The sequence below is a fragment of the Malaclemys terrapin genome, chromosome 12 (genome assembly GCF_027887155.1).
Source record: "Malaclemys terrapin pileata isolate rMalTer1 chromosome 12, rMalTer1.hap1, whole genome shotgun sequence".
Taxonomy (NCBI): domain Eukaryota; kingdom Metazoa; phylum Chordata; order Testudines; family Emydidae; genus Malaclemys; species Malaclemys terrapin.
Genome location: NC_071516.1, coordinates 1888795 through 1906888, shown reverse-complemented (window position 1 = coordinate 1906888; position 18094 = coordinate 1888795). Strand labels below are relative to the sequence as shown.

The window sequence follows — 18094 nt, the reverse complement described above, 5'->3', positions numbered from 1 at the left end:
ACATGGTATAGAAGTAAAATATTGGCACAAACCCATTCTTTGCCTGCAGGCCATCGTGACGTGATCTGGAAGACACTGGTGTTTGTCAGAAGACATGCTTGTCTCTTTAAAGCAATTTTTTCTCAGTCATTTAGTAAGCTTGGCTAGCTTTCAGACAGCAGCCTTTTAAAAATCTGTGTCTGACCTGTCAGGAAATGTAGAAAACAGGAACTGAGGGTGCTTTTCTGAGGTCTGCAAGAAATTTCAGCAAGGCCCCGGAAGAGTGATGTCCTTTTGCAAAGTAGCTTCATAAACTGGTTGCCTCTTAATCTTTCAGGATCTCTGTGAATCTACTGCTGTTCTAATGGGAGCTACAAGAACAGTTATCCAGGAAGCTTTAAATAATGTGGGATTATATTAACATAAATCTCAATATAATCTCAACTTCATGATTCAATATTTTATATCAAATAAACAAGCAGCAGGTTGGCCTAAAATGGAGGAACAATTGAGATGAGATCATCTCAACAAATCTAAAGACAAACCTCATTTCAGCTTGGTTTTCTCTCAATCATCCCGCCACTGGGAGGTGAGGGGCGGGTTTAATGACAAAGACCAATGGGAGTCCTGACACTGGATCCGTTGCAGAGACTGCTCTCCTAGCAGCTCTTGAAAAGAGCAGGAAAAGGAAATCCCTGGAAATGGCCTCTGCCATGTTCCTCTCTTGTGTTCTATGGATCCTTTGTAGAGCCCCTGCCTCAAGTCATCTCTGGTGCATACGTGCGCAGGTGTGTGCTCCTTATGGAGCAATGGAAGAGGAATTCCCTCTCCCCATCCAGCTGCTTTGAGGGAGAGGGATAGAGATGGGCTGCTCAGTGGCTTCTTGGCATGGAGACCTCCATCCAGTCTTTCTAAGGAAGAGGACCCCTTCCAACAGAGACTGGGGAAAGCAGTCTGCCTGAAGTTCTGTGGATGAAGTCACAAATCCAAAGGTGACATCATAGTTGAGTCTGTTGATGGCCTTGGGCTGGAAGTCCCCAGTGGATACACAGCAGGAACAGGGAGAATGTCTACTTCTGAGAAACTGAGCAGCTGTTTGATGGGCTCAGAGCCTCATAGGATCAGTGTTCATCCCTCTGTGGCATGGTGAGTGATGAAAGACAGGACACCCAAGGAACTTTGCTTTTCACAATACTTAGTTAATTTATTGCTGCTTCTCTGAGTCACCCTCCAGTATAGTAACCCCTTCTATTAATCAAGCCTTCCTCCTTGCTAGGATGATATAGTGAGTTAGGCCTTGGCTACACTTACCAGCTAGTTCGACGGCTGGAAATCGAAGTTCTGGGTTCGACTTATCGCGTCTAGTCTGGACGCGATAAGTCGAACCCGGAAGTGCTTGCCGTCGACTGCAGTACTCCAGCTCGGCGAGAGGAGTACCGCGGAGTCGACGGGGGAGCCTGCCTGCCACGTGTGGACCAAGGTAAGTTCGAACTAAGGTACTTCGACTTCAGCTACGTTATTCACGTAGCTGAAGTTGCGTACCTTAGTTCGAATTAGGGGGGGTAGTGTAGACCAAGCCTTAGTGTGTAAGTGCATTGAAATTCTCTCCTAATTTCCCCATCTGTAAAATGGGAATACAAATGTCTCTACCTTCTTGGACATTGTAAGGGTTAAATCGAATGTGTAAAACAATAAGGACCTGCACATGCAGCTCCCATTGACTTTAGCTGGACTTTCTGCATATGTCTGAAAATCAGGTTTTAAATAACTTCAATTCAAGGTGCTTAGCACCTTTTATGTCAAACCCTTCCATAGCTACCAGGATGTGAGTTCAGGATTACATAGCTCCGCAGTAAGAACTACTGACATCGTGGTACCTAAAGCAGTATAGAGAGTGTCGTCTCTTACTTCAGGTTACACTAATTTATACTGGAATTACTTTAATACAAATATTAATACCTGAATAGCCATTTTAAGGGTTGAAAGACTTGCAGCCTTATTAATGATTACAATCTCTCTCCCACCCCCAAAGCAAATACAGCTACATTGTATCTGTTTGAAATTTCAGGGTAGACAACGATTCTGAAGATGAAGGAAGCCTTAAACAGTATCAAATGGGGCAAAAGGTAAATGAGCAGTAATGGTATTGATGGACACAGTGTTATATGGAAAAGGGCTGTTATCAGATGTTCCTAAAATGCAAATGGAGCAGGACTGATGTGGTGATATTTTCTTAACTGTACACTGTATTTTCTTAACTGTGGAAGGTTAAATCATACAGTATCAGGGCTGGAAGGGAATGGTTTCCTGTTTTTAAACCCCGATGTGCCCAGTTCATCTCGGCTTTGGGGCTCAACTCTGTGCCGTTGCTGAGCGGGTGCAGGGAATGTTGGCTTGATGCTTATTTTGCGCCTTTCCTCTCCTGGACTAGCGAGGGGCCTATTCAGCTCGCAGCACAGATTGAAACAGCCTGAGTGCTGGGCTGATTTGCACCCAGCTTGCCTGTGACAAATGGGCCAGTGTAGCAACTGGGAATCGACAGTGCTTAGCCATGCCTGCTTGTTTCTGGGATTGCCTTTGCCATGCCCCTTGTGCCAGGGTCTGCTGCTGAGAACGGCAGAGAACTAGCTATGCCAGTTGTACCCCACCCAGCGAAGCCCTCTATGTAAAGTAATTGCTTGATGGCAGCTATAAATTGGGTCCTGTATTTCTTAAGTGATTTAAAATTAATGATATTGTAGTAATGAAATGGGGCTTAAGTGAGAGTTGTGGTGCATAAGACCTTGTGTGGAGTTTCTGCACTGTCATGGATTTACCCCTGTTGAAGTCTGTGGGGTTACTATCAATAGTGAGGACTACTTCCATGAACAAGAGTTTCCAGAACTGGACCTTCAGTTTCTAAGGTCTTCTGGGCAGGGGCCAGTTCTCTGCTTATCTGTATATGCTCTAGTAAGGTTACTGCTTATAAGATGTTTACTGTCTTCCTGCTCTTGCCCCATTTATATAAGACCTGAGTAAAGAGGGCTCTCTTGGGTGTAATAAAAGCTCTGCACATGCTGTTCTTGATCCTAACTGTTTTTTCAGCTCACTGGACTTCTGAGCAAATCTGTCTCGAGCTGCTCATCTCCCAAACAAATACTGAAGTTCCCAGAATCCACTGATACCTCCCGTGCACAGCAAGTTGAGGACCAGATCAATTATGAGCATTTGCAAAAATTGGAGCGATCGTTCCGGGAAGCGGACTTAGACAAGGGTGGAGGTGATGATGCAGCATTTCCCAAAGCATTTCAGTTTCTAGATAACTGTGCTCTTTTGGTCACTTTTTTTGGTTTCATAGCTATCTCTGTTGCTGTTAGGAAGCATGCAGTCTACACAACGGCATCCACCAGAATTAGTCCCTTCAAACTTCATCAGTTACTTTGGACCTGCTTTTTTCCACTGAAGAGGTCTCCAGCTTACCTCTCACAGCGAGTCTATATCACCCATTCTTTGTGATAGCTTTGGTTTTCTGTCTGGTGAAGCAGACACAGATTTCCTCATTCTCAATTGTTAGATGTAGGTTTGTGTCCCATAGTTCTATGGTACAGAAGTCAAGCTTAATATTCAGGAAGCCAAGAGAACAAATTTACCACTCTAAACCAAACCTAATTAGAAACAGGGTAAAATCACATATTGTAATAATGACACTAATACTTCCATAGCATCTTCCAGCTGAAAATCTTGATTTCTTTATGAGCATAAGTTAAGCCTCGTGTTGCTCCAAGTTCTGACTCAGGTTTAGACACTCTAGGAAAATCTTAGTTAAGGGGCCCCTGTTCAAAAATCTGTTTGCCTAGGACCAGACTTTCAAAGAAGTTCTGCACTTATTAGGTGCCTACCAGTGTGCACAACTACTGCAGATGTGCATGCAGATTGGGAAATTGCATATGTAAACAGCTAATTTATAAGCATTTGTACACCTCGATGTGTTACAATTTATTGCAGCTGTGTAAGTGTGAGCAAGTTAGATACCCAATTGCGTGCGTTTTTTTTGTATGCACAAATTATCGAGAAATCTGCCCCCATTGTGTTTTTTGGGAGATTGCTTTTGATGCTTAATTGCCATTTTGATGTGCTCTGTGCAGTCTATTTTTTCAATAGACATAATTATCTGGAAAAGTTTAGGGCTGAATATACTGTGCTTATTCTCCCAGGGCTGGATCTTAAGGAGTTCCGCAAGGCAATGAAGAAGATAATGGACAATATTACGGAAGAAGATATTGATGTCATATTTATGAAAATTGACACTGATTGTGATGGCTCCGTGGGCTGGGTAATATTGGGCTCTAATGAAAGAGAATGGTGGTTGTGTAGCAGTTGCAAAAATTTCCTGATTTTTATTTACCTTGGTTTAATGTTGGGGGAAGGCAGTGTTTCCTGCCATTCCTGTTATCTTTGCCATAGTTCTTGCTGTATCTGTCAGCACCATAGAACTTGAGATAATTAATTCTGCTCTCCTTTTTATACGGTGCTGATGAAATTGTTCTCTCTCACAGGAAGAATATCTGAACTATATATTGCGAGAGTACAGAGGAAAGGATGACATGCTGAAAAGCAAATCTCCTCTGCTATTTCAGACACCCATGAAAATCATTCCAATGTAAGCTCTTAGCCATTATTGTCTGAGGAGGAGTGATCCACATTAAAGCTGCTTGTATTTGTCTTCCAGTTTAGTGTTCTTGTGACATCCTAGCTGCGAAAAATGTCTTTTTTTTAAAATCAGGTATTTAACAGCAAATGGCAAACATGTGCATCTTCCCATATGAAATTGGCTTAATAAACTAGCCTCTAATCATTTAAGGAACAACCTCTATTAAAGATTATAGCCTAGGTGAAATAGCTGCTTGAGATGAATTCCCGTCAGTATTTAATCGGTCTCAGTAGGATATTGTGAGTATAACTAGGGCCGCATTAGCTTATTGATGTTATAGCAACAAACCTGAACATGAGAAACGACAACACTCCCTTCTCTGGGGGTCATTTAAAAGTGAGGAGTTGCTTCTTTCTCAGACCTGCCAGTGTGATACCACTTGGGGTTGGTGATATGATGAATAACTGAGAGAGAGTGTGGTGAAATATGGCTAACTTCTCTTGCATGCTTGCTTCTGACTCAATTTTGTTTGAACTCAAATCCTCTCCAGTCCAGCCAAAACTCTCCCCTAGCCAATGCCAATGCATCCCCTTTCCTTCCTACCTGGATAGAGCCTGGGAATAGATGAGCTTTGCAGCATGAACTGAAGGCTAGCAAATTCTGGGGAAGCATGCTCCAGAGGCATGGAGACTCTGGGCTGACTTCAGTTTCTAGGGTGTTAAATAAAGGGACAGGTGGTCTGTTGTTGTCCAGGCCTCTCAGAAATGGGTGCACTGTAAGTACTTCAAGTATCAGAGGGGTAGCCGTGTTAGTCTGAATCTGTAAAAAGCAACAGAGGGTCCTGTGGCACCTTTGAGACTAACAGAAGTACTGGGAGCATAAGCTTTCGTGGGTCAGAACCTCACTTCTTCAGATGCAAGTAATGGAAATCTCCAGAGGCAGGTATATATCAGTGTGGAGATAACGAGGTTAGTTCAATCAGGGAGGGTGAGGTGCTCTGCTAGCAGTTGAGGTGTGAACACCAAGGGAGGAGAAACTGTTTCTGTAGTTGGATAGCCATTCACAGTCTTTGTTTAATCCTGATCTGATGGTGTCAAATTTGCAGATGAACTGAAGCTCAGCAGTTTCTCTTTGGAGTCTGGTCCTGAAGTTTTTTTGCTGTAAGATGGCAACCTTTACATCTGCTATTGTGTGGCCAGGGAGGTTGAAGTGTTCTCCTACAGGTTTTTGTATATTGCCATTCCTGATATCTGACTTGTGTCCATTTATCCTCTTGCGTAGTGACTGTCCAGTTTGGCCAATGTACATAGCAGAGGGGCATTGCTGGCATATGATGGCATATATAACATTGGTGGACGTGCAGGTGAATGAGCCGGTGATATTGTAGCTGATCTGATTAGGTCCAGTGATGGTGTTGCTGGTGTAGATATGTGGGCAGAGTTGGCATCGAGGTTTGTTGCATGGGTTGGTTCCTGAGTTAGAGTTGTTATGGTGCGATGCGTGGTTGCTGGTGAGAATATGCTTAAGGTTGGCAGGTTGTCTGTGGGCGAGGACTGGCCTGCCTCCCAAGGTCTGTGAAAGTGAGGGATCATTGTCCAGGATGGGTTGTAGATCACTGATGATGCGTTGGAGAGGTTTAAGCTGAGGACTGTAGGTGATGGCCAGTGGAGTTCTGTTGGTTTCTCTTCTGGGCCTGTCTTGTAGCAGGAGTCTTCTGGGTACACGTCTGGCTCTGTTGATTTGTTTCTTTATTTCCTTGTGTGGGTATCGTAGTTTTGAGAATGCTTGGTGAAGATCTTGTAGGTGTTGGTCTCTGTCTGAGGGGTTGGAGCAGATGCGATTGTACCTCAGTGCTTGGCTGTAGACGATGGATCGTGTGGTGTGACCGTGGTGGAAGCTGGAGGCATGAAGGTAGGCGTAGCGGTCGGTGGGTTTTCGGTATAGGGTGGTGGTAATGTGGCCATCGCTTATTTGTACGGTGGTGTCCAGGAAGTGGACCTCCCGTGTAGATTGGTCCAGGCTGAGGTTGATGGTGGGGTGGAAGCTGTTTAAAGCATGGTGGAATTCTTCCAGGGCCTCCTTCCCATGGGTCCAGATGATGAAGATGTCATCAATATAGCGTAGGTAGAGAAGGGGCATGAGTGGACGAGAGCTGAGGAAGCGTTGTTCCAGGTCAGCCATAAAAATGTTGGCATATTGTGGGGCCATGCGGGTGCCCATAGCGGTGCCACTGGTCTGGAGGTATATATTGTCACCAAATTTGAAATAATTGTGCGTGAGGATAAAGTCACAGAGCTCAGCAATAAGTTGTGCTGTGTCATCATCAGGGATACTGTTCCTGACAGCTTGTATTCCATCTGTATGTGGGATGTTTGTGTAGAGAGCCTCTACATCCATGGTGGCTAGGATGGTGTTTTCTGGGAGGTCACCAATGCATTGTAGTTTTCTCAGGAATTCTGTGGTGTCACGGAGATAGCTGGGAGTGCTGGTGGCGTAGGGTCTGAGTAGGGAGTCCACATATCCAGACAGTCCTTCAGTGAGAGTGCCAATGCCCGAGATGATGGGGCGTCCAGGATTTCCAGGTTTGTGGATCTTAGGTAGTAGATAGAATAACCCCGGTCGGGGCTCTAAGGGTATGTTGATTTGTTCCTGTGTTAGTGTAGGGAGTGTCCTGAGTAGATGGTGCAATTTGTAAGTACTTCAGTCATAGTGTCTCTTCTGATCTTAAACCTATGGTCGTCTAGTCTGTCCTGTCTAATACAGGGGTTTTCAAGCTGCACGCAAAGGCTCGGCCCATCTGAACTAACAGTTTGTGGCCAGCTTGAAAAAAAAACATCCCACGTGATGTGTCCGGGTTTCAACTTATTTCCACACAGGCCAGTCCCTCCGACAGGTATTTTCTTCTCTGTATGTGCTGTAATCTATCTTTGTGCTTGGAGACATCACAGCGTGAACACCAGCAACCTTATAACCTTATAGTGTGAAAATCTCCTTCCCACTCCCACCACTTCGCCTTGTGTCTCTCTCCCTTGGTGAGGCTGAGACGGACTTAACTTGCATCAAAAGCTCCTGAGCTCGGGGACCTGAGTTTCTAATTTCTGCGAAGTGCTTTCAGTCCTTGTTTGCCCACCTGCTCCATTCCTGCCCTCTTACAGGCCTACCTTACCCTTCTGCTTCCTGACCGTTCTGCTCTATTTCTCCTATCTCCCTCCTCTCCCTTGCTCAGGAGCCAAGGCCAGGAAATCATCAAGGTGCAGTTTTTCCCAAGCCAGGGCCGGGCAAGGGACAGGGATGAAAAGGCCAAGAAAAGTAGCGGTTGGAATCTGTCAGGGCGATTCCTGACGGTCAGCAGGGATGGAATCTTACTCTACTGGAGTGACACGTTCAAACTGCTCCGCACTGTCCAGGTACATGGCTCGTGAACCTGATGGAAATGAAGGGCTAGATTCTCTCTAATCCACATAATGCAGGGCTCTCAACCTTTCCCAGACCATGACACCCTCCCATTTAGCCATCTAGAAACGAGGTCGATGTGGCCTCCCGGGGAGTCTCAACCCATGCCCTCATGGAGCTTGTATTCACAGTGCCGATGTCTCCTTTGCGTATGTAGTGCTTATTCTGCATGGGTGACATCCCATTGCCATGAGTGGCGATTCCACAAGCGTGGGTGCATCACAGAGCCCCCCGCCCCACTGCAGATGAGACCCACAGCGTGGCTCGGAGGGGAGAGTTTTGCCCATCGTATGAAGTATTTCTAAATCACCAAATCACTTTAGTCAGTGGGGAGGCAGTGCTGTGCTACGCTGGACACGGCTAGCACTGAGGGTGGGGTCAAAGCCTTCTCTTCTGGATTGTCAGCACTGTCAACAAACCGAATATTGAGGGTGTATAAGGGGAAAATGTACTGTTTCTCATGGAAGGGATATTGCTCACTAATTTCCCTGGAGAATCTCTTCTTTCTATCATTTCAGCAGTAAAACTCCTCCTGTTTAAAAATAAGTGCTGGTCTGGAGCTCTCATTCAGGGTGGAAAATACCAGAGTTGCTGCTAACCTAAGGGGAAATTCTCCTCAGGTCAGACAGCGAGCCCAAGGCCTATGCATTGCTTACATCCTGCTTAAGCCTGATGCACGGTAGTGCTTTATTACATGAGCTTTGAGTGGGATTTGCAACTACTTTGTGGTTACTTGATTTTCAATGTATGTTTCCTCTTCTGTGTAGCTTGACCAGTCTGGACGACGGCCCAGTCAGCAGATGTGGGTCACTGACATGGTGTGTCTGTCTAATATCAACCTGTTGGCGATAGCATCTACTGATCAGATTATTGGTAAATAGAGACAAATCATTCCCCATTGTGAAGATCTGGACCCTATCCTGCACCACTGATGTTAATGGAAGCCTTGCCATTGACTGAAGTGAGCATAAGGTCCTGCTATGTATGGATGTAGTAGTGTCGGTCAGTTGAATACCTGTTCAGCAACAGGCATGTTTGCATGGCAGAATGTCTAAATAAACACACATGCATGTGACAGGTTCAAAAGGTCTATCTTTGCATGAACACCAAACATCAAGATGGTGATGCTAATTTTGAGATTCATGGGATTTCTCTTTTTTCTGTTGCACAGAATTCTTTGATATCAGTGGCAACAAATGTGACAGGCTCTTTTCCCTCATTGAGCTTGACAGCTGTGTTACGGCCTTGGATTACTGGTAGGTTACCTGCTTCTCCAAAGAGGCTGTTACCGATTTTAAAATACGTAGATACTTGCATCACAGACCCACGGCTCCTCTGCTGTGCAGGGTACTCGAGAAATGAGTTACACTATATTGTAATGAACTGGGGGATGTTCATGTGCACAGATACCCTCTACCGGCTGGAGAGAGAATTGCTCACTGAATCACAGCCCCTGTCCTGGGTAACACTTAAAGGCCATGGATCTGTGCTCTTTGGAGTAGAAGAGATCTGAGTTCTAGATCTACTGCTGCTGTGAAGCTCTGAGTGGCCACCGTATATATTGTAGAGACAATGGCAAGTTGTGAGATGCCACAGATTTGTCACCTACATTCTCTTACTTTACATAGTGAGACTCTCTCCTTTTCTATTTTCTTACTAAATAGTGTAGTGACAGGAGTTTAGGGATGTTCAGCCCTCTTCTTTTGTTTTTTACACACACCTTCAACTTCTCATGAATCTTCTTAAAAACAAGAATGTGTTTTGCAAGGGGCATATGTTTTGTGTAGCTCATCCAGTAGGCGTGACACTTCTATGTCCCTCCAAGAACTCCCAGAGGACTCAATGTCACTGTCTCTGGTATACTGCTTGTGCTGTTATGTATGTCAAGGGGACAGTGAATATCATGGACAGAGAATTATTCTTGAATGTTTTTCTTTTAGTTGCTCATGGGACTTCAATTAACATTGGAGTCTACCAAAAAACATGGCCAAGTGGAAAATCTATTGAATCCTCCTCCCTCTTCCCCATATTTAGGTTGCCTGGGTGTAGTGTTATCACTGGATAATTGCTGGAGTCTGTTTTAGGATATGTATCCTTAAAACTTTGTCAAGGGGGCTGAGTTTGGAATGATCAGTTCTATTAATTCAAATTCATGCTTATAATAAATAAATACTGTTATATCTGAATTGCAGCTGTGTATAATAGAGCAACATTTCAGCTTTCAGATACTACCTAGAAAAAAAATTTCAGCCAATGTTAAAAAAGCTGCTTCTAGAGAGACGACAGGCCCTCCTTCCTACATCTGTCTTGTGCCCAGTGCACGGCTCTGGTATTTAGGTGTTCACTTTCCAAAGATGAGTTCTCAAATAGGCTCTCCAGATCCTGCCTATGAATGCTAATTTTGGCACTTAGGTGTAAGAATGGTGTTTACTACATGTGTCTGTGAGCCAATCGGAACACACATGTTCAGTTAAGCTGGCCCTGTTTGAAAACTGGGTTATCGATTTGTGACCCCCCCCCCCCCTATTATTCTAGTTTAATACTTGCCTGAAATGGCAATGTACATGGGGTCTGATCTGTTTTCTTTCCTTTCTCCCTGAGTCAGGACAGATGGGTACAAAGGAGTATTTTGTGTTGGTGATGTGAAAGGAAACATTCTGATCTTCACCTCGCTGGACGTTCTAGCAAATGGGATCTTCAACGTCCGTCACTATATAACTAAGCCAGGTACAGATACTTTGTAGCTATGCTTGGACCATCACATGTTCTCCTGTCTGGTATTACTGGGGAGATGAGCGAGGACTGAGCATTTATCTGAATTGCCCTTCCTGGAGGAAGAGCAAGTGTTACCACTGTGTTTGTAAAATGGGTATTATGAGACTGACTTTGAGATTTTATTGACTTCAGAGAGCTGCCAGGGGCTTCACCCCTCTGAAAATGGCACTCTCCACGACTCGTCCAAAGTCTCACAGGGTCGGGGTAGAATCCAGGAGTCCTGGCCGTCAGGTCTCTACTTGCTCCTTAACCATCCTGATTCCCTAAGCAGGGCTAGATCCAAAGCACCTTGGTTTTGGTGTTGAAAAAACGAACTCTGTTGCAGGTTTTGCAAAACCAGAATCATCCCTGTTCCTCGGTGTCTGTCCTGATGCACCACTTTTTCTAGTCTCTAGGTAATTGTGAATGATTACTGTTAAGATCATACAATCGTAGGACTGGAAGGGACCTTGAGAGGTCATCTAGTCCAGTCCCCTGCATCCATGGCAGGACTAAGTATTATCTAGACCATCCCTGACAGGTGTTTGTCCAACCTGCTCTTAAAAATCTCCAGTGATGAAGATTCCACAACCTCCCTAGGTAATTTATTCCAGTGCTTAACTACCCTGACAGGAAATTTTCCCGAATATCCAACCTAAACCTCCCTTGCTGCAATTTAAGCCCATTGCTTCCTGTCCTATTCTCTCAGGTTAAGAAAAATAATTTTTCTCCCTCCTCCTCATAACAACCTTTTATGTATTTAAACTGTTATCATGTCCCCCCTCAGTCTTCTCTTTTCCAGACTAAACAAACCCAATGTTTTCAATCTTCCCTCATAGGTCATGTTTTCTAGACCTTTAATCATTTTTGTCGCTCTTCTCTGGATTCTCACCAATTTGTCCACATCCTTCCTGAAATATGGTGTCCAGTTCTGGGCACCACACTCCAGTTGAGGCCTAACCAGCGCAGAGTAGAGTGGATGAATTACTTCTCGTGTCTTGCTTACAACACTCCTGCTAATACATCCCAGAACTATGTTCTCTTTTTTTGCAACAGCGTTACACTGTTGACTCATATTTAGCTTGTGGTTCACTATAACCCCCAGATCCCTTTCCACAATCCTTCTTCCTAGGCAGTCATTTCCCATTTTGTATTGAATTTCATCCTATTTACTTCGGACCATTTCTCCAGTTTGTCCAGATCATTTTGAATTTTAATCCTATCCTCCAAAGCACTTGCAACCCCTCCCAGCTTGGTATAGTCTGCAAACTTTATAAGTGTACTCTCTATGCCATTATCTAAATAATTGATGAAGATATTGAACAGAACCGGACCTAGAACTGATCCCACTCGTTATGCCCTTCCAGCATGACTGTGAACAACTAATTACTCTCTGGGAATGGTTTCCAACCAGTTTTGCACCCACCTTATGGTAGCTCCATCGAGGTTGCATTTCCCTAGTTTGTCTATGAGAAGGTCATGTGAGACCGTATCAGAAGCTTTACTAAAGTCAAGCTATACCACATCTACTGCTTCGCCCCATCCACGAGGCTTGTTACCCTGTCAAAGAAAGCGATCAGGTTGGTTTGACACTACAGTATTTGTTTTTGACAAATCCATACTGTTACTTATCACCTTATTCTCTTCTAGACATTTGCAAATTGATTGCTTAATTATTTACTCCATTATCTTTCCTGGGTACAGAAGTTAAGCTGACTGGTCTGTAATTCCCCAAGTTGTCCTAATTTCTCTTTTTATAGATGGGCACTGTATTTGCCCTTTTCCAGTCTTCTGGAATGTCTCCTGTCTTCCATGACTTTTCAAAGATAATTGCTAATGGCTCAGTTATCTCATCAGTCGGCTCCTTGCGTATTCTAGGATGCATTTCATAGTAATAGGAGTTGAAGACATCTAATTTGTCCAAGTAATTTTTAACTTGTTCTTTCCCTATTTTAGCTGCTTCTGATCCTACCTCATTCACGATGTTAGACACCCAATCACCACCAACTTTCTCGGTGAAAACTGAAACAAAAGTCATTAAGCACCTCTGCCATTTCCACATTTTCTGTTATTTCCCCCCCGCATTGAGGAACAGGCCTACCCTATCCTTGGTCTTCCTCTTGCTTCTAAAGTATTTGTAGAATGTTTTCTTTTTACCTTTTATGTCTCTAGCTAGTTTGATCTCGTTTTATGCCTTGGCCTTTCTAATTTTGTCCCTACATACTTGTGTTATGTGTTTTATATTCATCCTTTGTAATTTGACTTAGTTTCCGCTTTTTGTTGGACTCTTTTTGATTTTTAGATCATTGAAGATTTCCTGGTTAAGCCAGGGGGTCTCTTGGCATACTTCCGTGACCCAGCCTCCTTCCCCACTACCACGGAGGCCATTTACATCTGGATCCTGCAGTGGGGAAGGAACTGAGGGGCAGTTGGGCCTGCTCCACCCTTACGCCTTTGGTAAGGGAGCATGACGACACTTAGGCACATGTGGTCCCGGTGAATGCTGATGGCCAAAAGACTGATCTCAAGCGCGTGGGCATATGCGCTCCAAGAGCGGAATGTACATAGATGACGCATCTCAGAGGGCCAGTTATAGTAACATAAGTAACTTTTTTTTTCTTTTTTGTCCATCTTCGTTTGAAACACAAATGGGGCCAAATTGGAACCATTTCTCTGAACATCTGTGAACTTTGAGGGGTTGGATAAAATGCGACCTGGATCCAAATCCTCATCTTTTATCTCATATCCTGTTTGAATGCATTTGCTAATATTTCTCCTAAGCCTAGATTGTAGCTAACACTTTAAACCTTTTAGTGCCATGCTTGTGTCTCGACATTTAAGGTGGATCTATGAAAATATCACCTAATCCTTCCAGGCGTTAATGAATGTCCCTTGTGACTAGCTATCCTGTACACTATATAGCCTAGGTCACGCATGGGGTTTAGGCTACTATGATTGCCTTAGGTGCACTTCAGCACAATTAAAACAACTTTTGAGAAATGTGGCAAGTGTTGGGTCAGGATTAATATATGGCTTTTCTCCCTCAGGTGTCTTAGCCAGAATCCCAGTGCATCTTCTCCTGAAAGGAAAGGCCAGCCTATACAGAAATTTCCGAGTGCCAGTGAGTTTCTCTGTCTAAAGACAAGTTTCAGAGTAACAGCCGTGTTAGTCTGTATCCGCAAAAAGAAGAACAGGAGTACTTGTGGCACCTTAGAGACTAACAAATTTATTAGAGCATAAGCTTTCGTGGACTACAGCCCACTTCACTGTCTAAAGATACATTTTGGCACAAACCCCACTCCTATTTAGATTCCTGTTGCCCCCTTATCCTGAAGAAAGTTGGGGAAAGTTGATATTTACTAAATTACAAACTAAAAAACTCAAAAGCAATTATGTACAATGTCTATCAGAATTGTCTCTTTCCCACAGCCTCTGTATGTTGTTCGCCTTCTTAATCTGTAAGCTCTTTGGGGCAGAGGCCTCATCTACCTGTGTGTGTGCAGCACCTGGCACAGTGGGGTTTCTGGGTGCTGCCATAATACAAATATTACTAATAATAGGTCTGTGGGATGCCCCTTGCTCTCATTCCTTCCATCTTCTTACATAAAAAGGAAAAGTGAACTTTACTGCTGATGCTCGTAGACCAAGAACTGCGGCCTTTCAGAGTGTGTCTACACTGAGCAGCAGCTCACAGTGGTGAGTCTCAGAGCCCAGGTCTACAGAGTCCGGCGTGCCAGGTTTTCCCTATAGCATTAAAAATGGCTGTGTAAATGTTGCCGCTTGGGCTGGAGCTCAGACTCTTTAGCCTAAGGAAGGGGGTGGGCGTCAGAGCCTGAACTCTTCACAGCTATTCTTAGTGCTGTAATGCAAGTTTGGGGAGTCCGAACCTGGGTTCTGGGCCCTGCTGCCGCTCCCTGTGTCGACTCACCGTCAGGGTGGAGTATGGGCTGCGGAGTGCCACGAGGGGCTGCACTGTCTACACATCCTGAAGGCAGGTTCTGCAAACCAAAATGACTTACACGTGGGTCGGTTTGTATCGTTCCATCAGCCAGCCGTTCACGATCTTGCAGCTCAGCAAGCAGCCAATTCAGACCATTCTGGATGGCAGTAGGGGGGTTGTGGGTCTCTCCCCGTCAGTCGCTGTAATGCTCCTAGAGCGGCTCTGTTCGGGGTGGTGGTGGGGGGGGGGAATTAGCCAACAGTTAATAGGCTCTGGCTTTCAGGCCAGGTAGCAGTTGGGTCTGGTAGCCCTGACATTCAGCCAGAGTGGGGCAGCACATAGTTAATGGGTCTGGCCCGCAGTTGGGCGTGGTAGTGGCACATCTCTAGGCCTGGCACCTTCAATCAGGACAGGGTCATAATCAGTGGAAGGGCTTTGGCCTGCTGTCAGGCAGAGCAACTCAGCAGTCTAGGGAAAGATTAGCTCTCTGATGGGAGAGTCGGCAAAACCATCTGGCGTCCTAGCTCGGGTGGGTGTCAAACCAATGCAGGCCTCTTGGCCTAAAGGTGGGGAGGCTGCCACCCCTGACGGTGGAGTGGCAGGGGGTAGAGGGACTCAGGACCACCCACTCCACTGCATCCCAGCCCAGGGCCCTAACAACGATGGAGTGGTCCGCCACTGGGTCAGCGGGGAAATCTGTCCACAACACCCTGACCAGCTTGCAGTGAGTCACACAGCTGAACACTATACAGCTTCTCTGGGCTCCTTCCTACACTCCCAGTCCGGGGGTACCTGGGTTCTGGGGTCATCGTTCGCCTCGCGGGGGTAGACAGCTAGTGGCAGCCCCAACAGCTCCTCAGTGTCCCCGGTGTCTGGCAGCTCCTCCAGGTCTCTGGCAGTACGGCAGCCGGGCTCCAGCAGCGGGGGGAGACGTCCTGCTCCTCTGGCAGCTCTGTCCCAACTGAGCTGGAGGGCCGGCCTTTTCTAGTTCTGGTTCCTATCCCGCCCCTCTGCTTCCGGTGGGGCGGCCGCGGGTGTCCCGGTTCTGCCCACCAAGGGGCGGTCGTGGGTCTCTCCCCATCAATCAGAGGGGGAGACCATGTCCCCTCGCTACAATGGCTAATGCACATTCAAAGCCCCACTGCTCCCTGGATACCAGAAGAGACTTGTCTATAAGAATCCTGGTCTGAACCCTCTCAATCCCCATGTCCAAGTCATGACCCTCTTCACGTTTCTTGATGTGCATAATGACCCATCTCCTCTTAACTCAAAACTGCACTCATCCAATCAAATACCATGCCCTTTCCCTTTTCAGGGTTCTGCTGTGTGTGTCACCCTAATGTTTCTCTTCTCCCTCTTTCTGCTGCCTCTGCTCCTTGTCCCACTTTTCCTGTGTTTATTGTTCCTCAGCTTCACATTTCACTCTGTTTTTCACTGGCGTTTTTCTGTCGTCTTCAAACTGTACATGAACCCCGGCATGTCGGAATGGGAGTGGCACTGCTGAGCCCCCACTGACGAAGAATGAACTCCCTGTGCTCTTGTTTATGACCTGCAGTATCATTAAGCAAAGTCTTTCCTCTCTCTTCCAGGCTCTCCACGGGGACTGGTGCCACCAGATAAAATTCATTCCTCAGCTCAATCTTGTTGCCTCCTGCTCAGCAGCTGATAAGAGAGCCATGGTGTTTACTTCACTTCCACTACATATCATGGGTAAACCCCAGTAAGACAGGTCTCTTTGTCTGTTCTGTAAATTATCCATCACACAATGGTAGCAGGCAATGTTGCAGTTCTCTTCAAATTCCATTTCCTCCAGGAAAATCCTGTTGGGACTCAAATTTCAGGGAGGGCTCAGGAAACCTAAATTACAGAAAGTGGGTAAAGGGGCCCATAATTGACACACTTCAGTGGCCTGTAAATAGATGAAGTTTCCAACAGACTTTTCAGTACAGTCATTTCTGGGGCCTCTAGGCAGTGGGCAAATTGCTGGACACGGAACAGTTTCTTGAGGAAAATTTCAGAGAAGATGGGAAGACACTGCTCCAGCTCTATTATGTCGTCTATCTTTTATAGAGATGGGCCCGACCTGAGAAGTCTAGCCTAGACCAAATGTCCCCAGAGCTGATGGGCCGAAGGGTTTGGTTTGCTCGGTCACAGAGCAAAGGTCTAGCTGGGAAGTCCCAAATTCCTTAGCAATTGTAGGTTTTTGGATCGAAAATTTTGGTTGGGTTGGACTTCTTTTTAATGTCCTGTAAACCTCATGTGCTGCATGGGAAGTTTTCTCCACAGGAAAAGTGAACAAACCAATGCAAGTCTCTTAGACTTTTTTTTTTTAGCTAAAAAAGAAATTCTTATTAGATTTGCTGAAGTAGAAAATAAGCAAAATGTAGCTGCAGTCAGGGCCGGCTCCAGGGTTTTTGCCGCCCCAAGCAGCCCCCCCCCCCCCCCCCAAAAGCCGCGATCTGCGGCAATTCGGCAGGAGGTCCTTCACTTCAAGATGGAGTGAGGGACCCTCCGCCAAATTGCCGCCAAATAGCTGGATGTGCCGCCCCCCTCCGGAGTGGCTGCCCCAAGCACTTGCTTGCTAAGCTGGTGCCTGGAGCCGGCCCTGGCTACAGTGGTGTCTGACTTCCTGTTTTTTCCTCCTTCCCGTCTTCAAGAGGCAAGGCAAGGTGAAGTGGGGCTTCAGTGTAGCGAAGCTTGGGAACAGTCTTCTGGTCCGTTTTCTGGGTGTGGGATGCCCATCCTGCTGTTGCTGCTCCTGGTCGGCTGGGTCCAAGCGTGCCGTGCTTGTTTGTAGGCAGTGGTGCTGAATCCGAGTGTTGCCAGAGCTGGGCTGCCCGTGGGGAGCAGCACAAGTAGGACCCTGTGTTGTGAGGAGGAGGGGGTGGGAATTGGGCGGGCTCAGCGGGTTGTGGAGGGAATGGGCAGGTGAATGTAAATTGGTTGGATCGGAATTTTGCTGCCCAGCTCCAAAGTTCAGCTCACCCCAGAGTTAACATCCGAGATGGGGAGGGGAGTTTGTATCCAGTGTTTCCAGTTCAGGCCTATCTCCAATTAAAATGTTTCAGGGATTGGATCTAGAGTAATACCCATCCAGCAGGACAAGTACAGGGTGGAGACCATGTTTGTGAAAATGCTTGAGGAAGGGGAAGATGAGGTTGTCTTGAATACATTGCTAGTGTTTACAAGCTGTATCCGCTGTGTACCCCAGCTGCCATTCACCTCCCGCATTTCTCTCTACCCTTCGCTTCTTCCTCTGATTATTCTCTTTGCAGCCTTAGCTCGTCTCCCTTTTCCTTTACTCCCCTTCCCTGCTTCTTTCTCTCCCCTTCTGCTTT

General features: G+C 45.9%; 1 protein-coding gene across 1 annotated transcript in view; it reads left to right on the top strand.

Annotated features, from left to right (window-relative positions):
* Positions 1-1045: 1045 nt before the first annotated feature.
* The window catches only part of EFCAB8 (EF-hand calcium binding domain 8), a 39551-nt gene continuing 22502 nt past the window's right edge, over positions 1046-18094 (top strand). Inside the window, exons 1-11 of the mRNA XM_054045021.1 lie at positions 1046-1125; positions 2048-2105; positions 3064-3238; positions 4173-4291; positions 4515-4618; positions 7836-8016; positions 8830-8935; positions 9234-9318; positions 10668-10789; positions 13864-13937; positions 16346-16476. Coding sequence (XP_053900996.1) covers positions 1046-1125; positions 2048-2105; positions 3064-3238; positions 4173-4291; positions 4515-4618; positions 7836-8016; positions 8830-8935; positions 9234-9318; positions 10668-10789; positions 13864-13937; positions 16346-16476 — 1235 coding nt within the window. The remainder of the gene's footprint in view (positions 1126-2047; positions 2106-3063; positions 3239-4172; positions 4292-4514; positions 4619-7835; positions 8017-8829; positions 8936-9233; positions 9319-10667; positions 10790-13863; positions 13938-16345; positions 16477-18094) is intronic.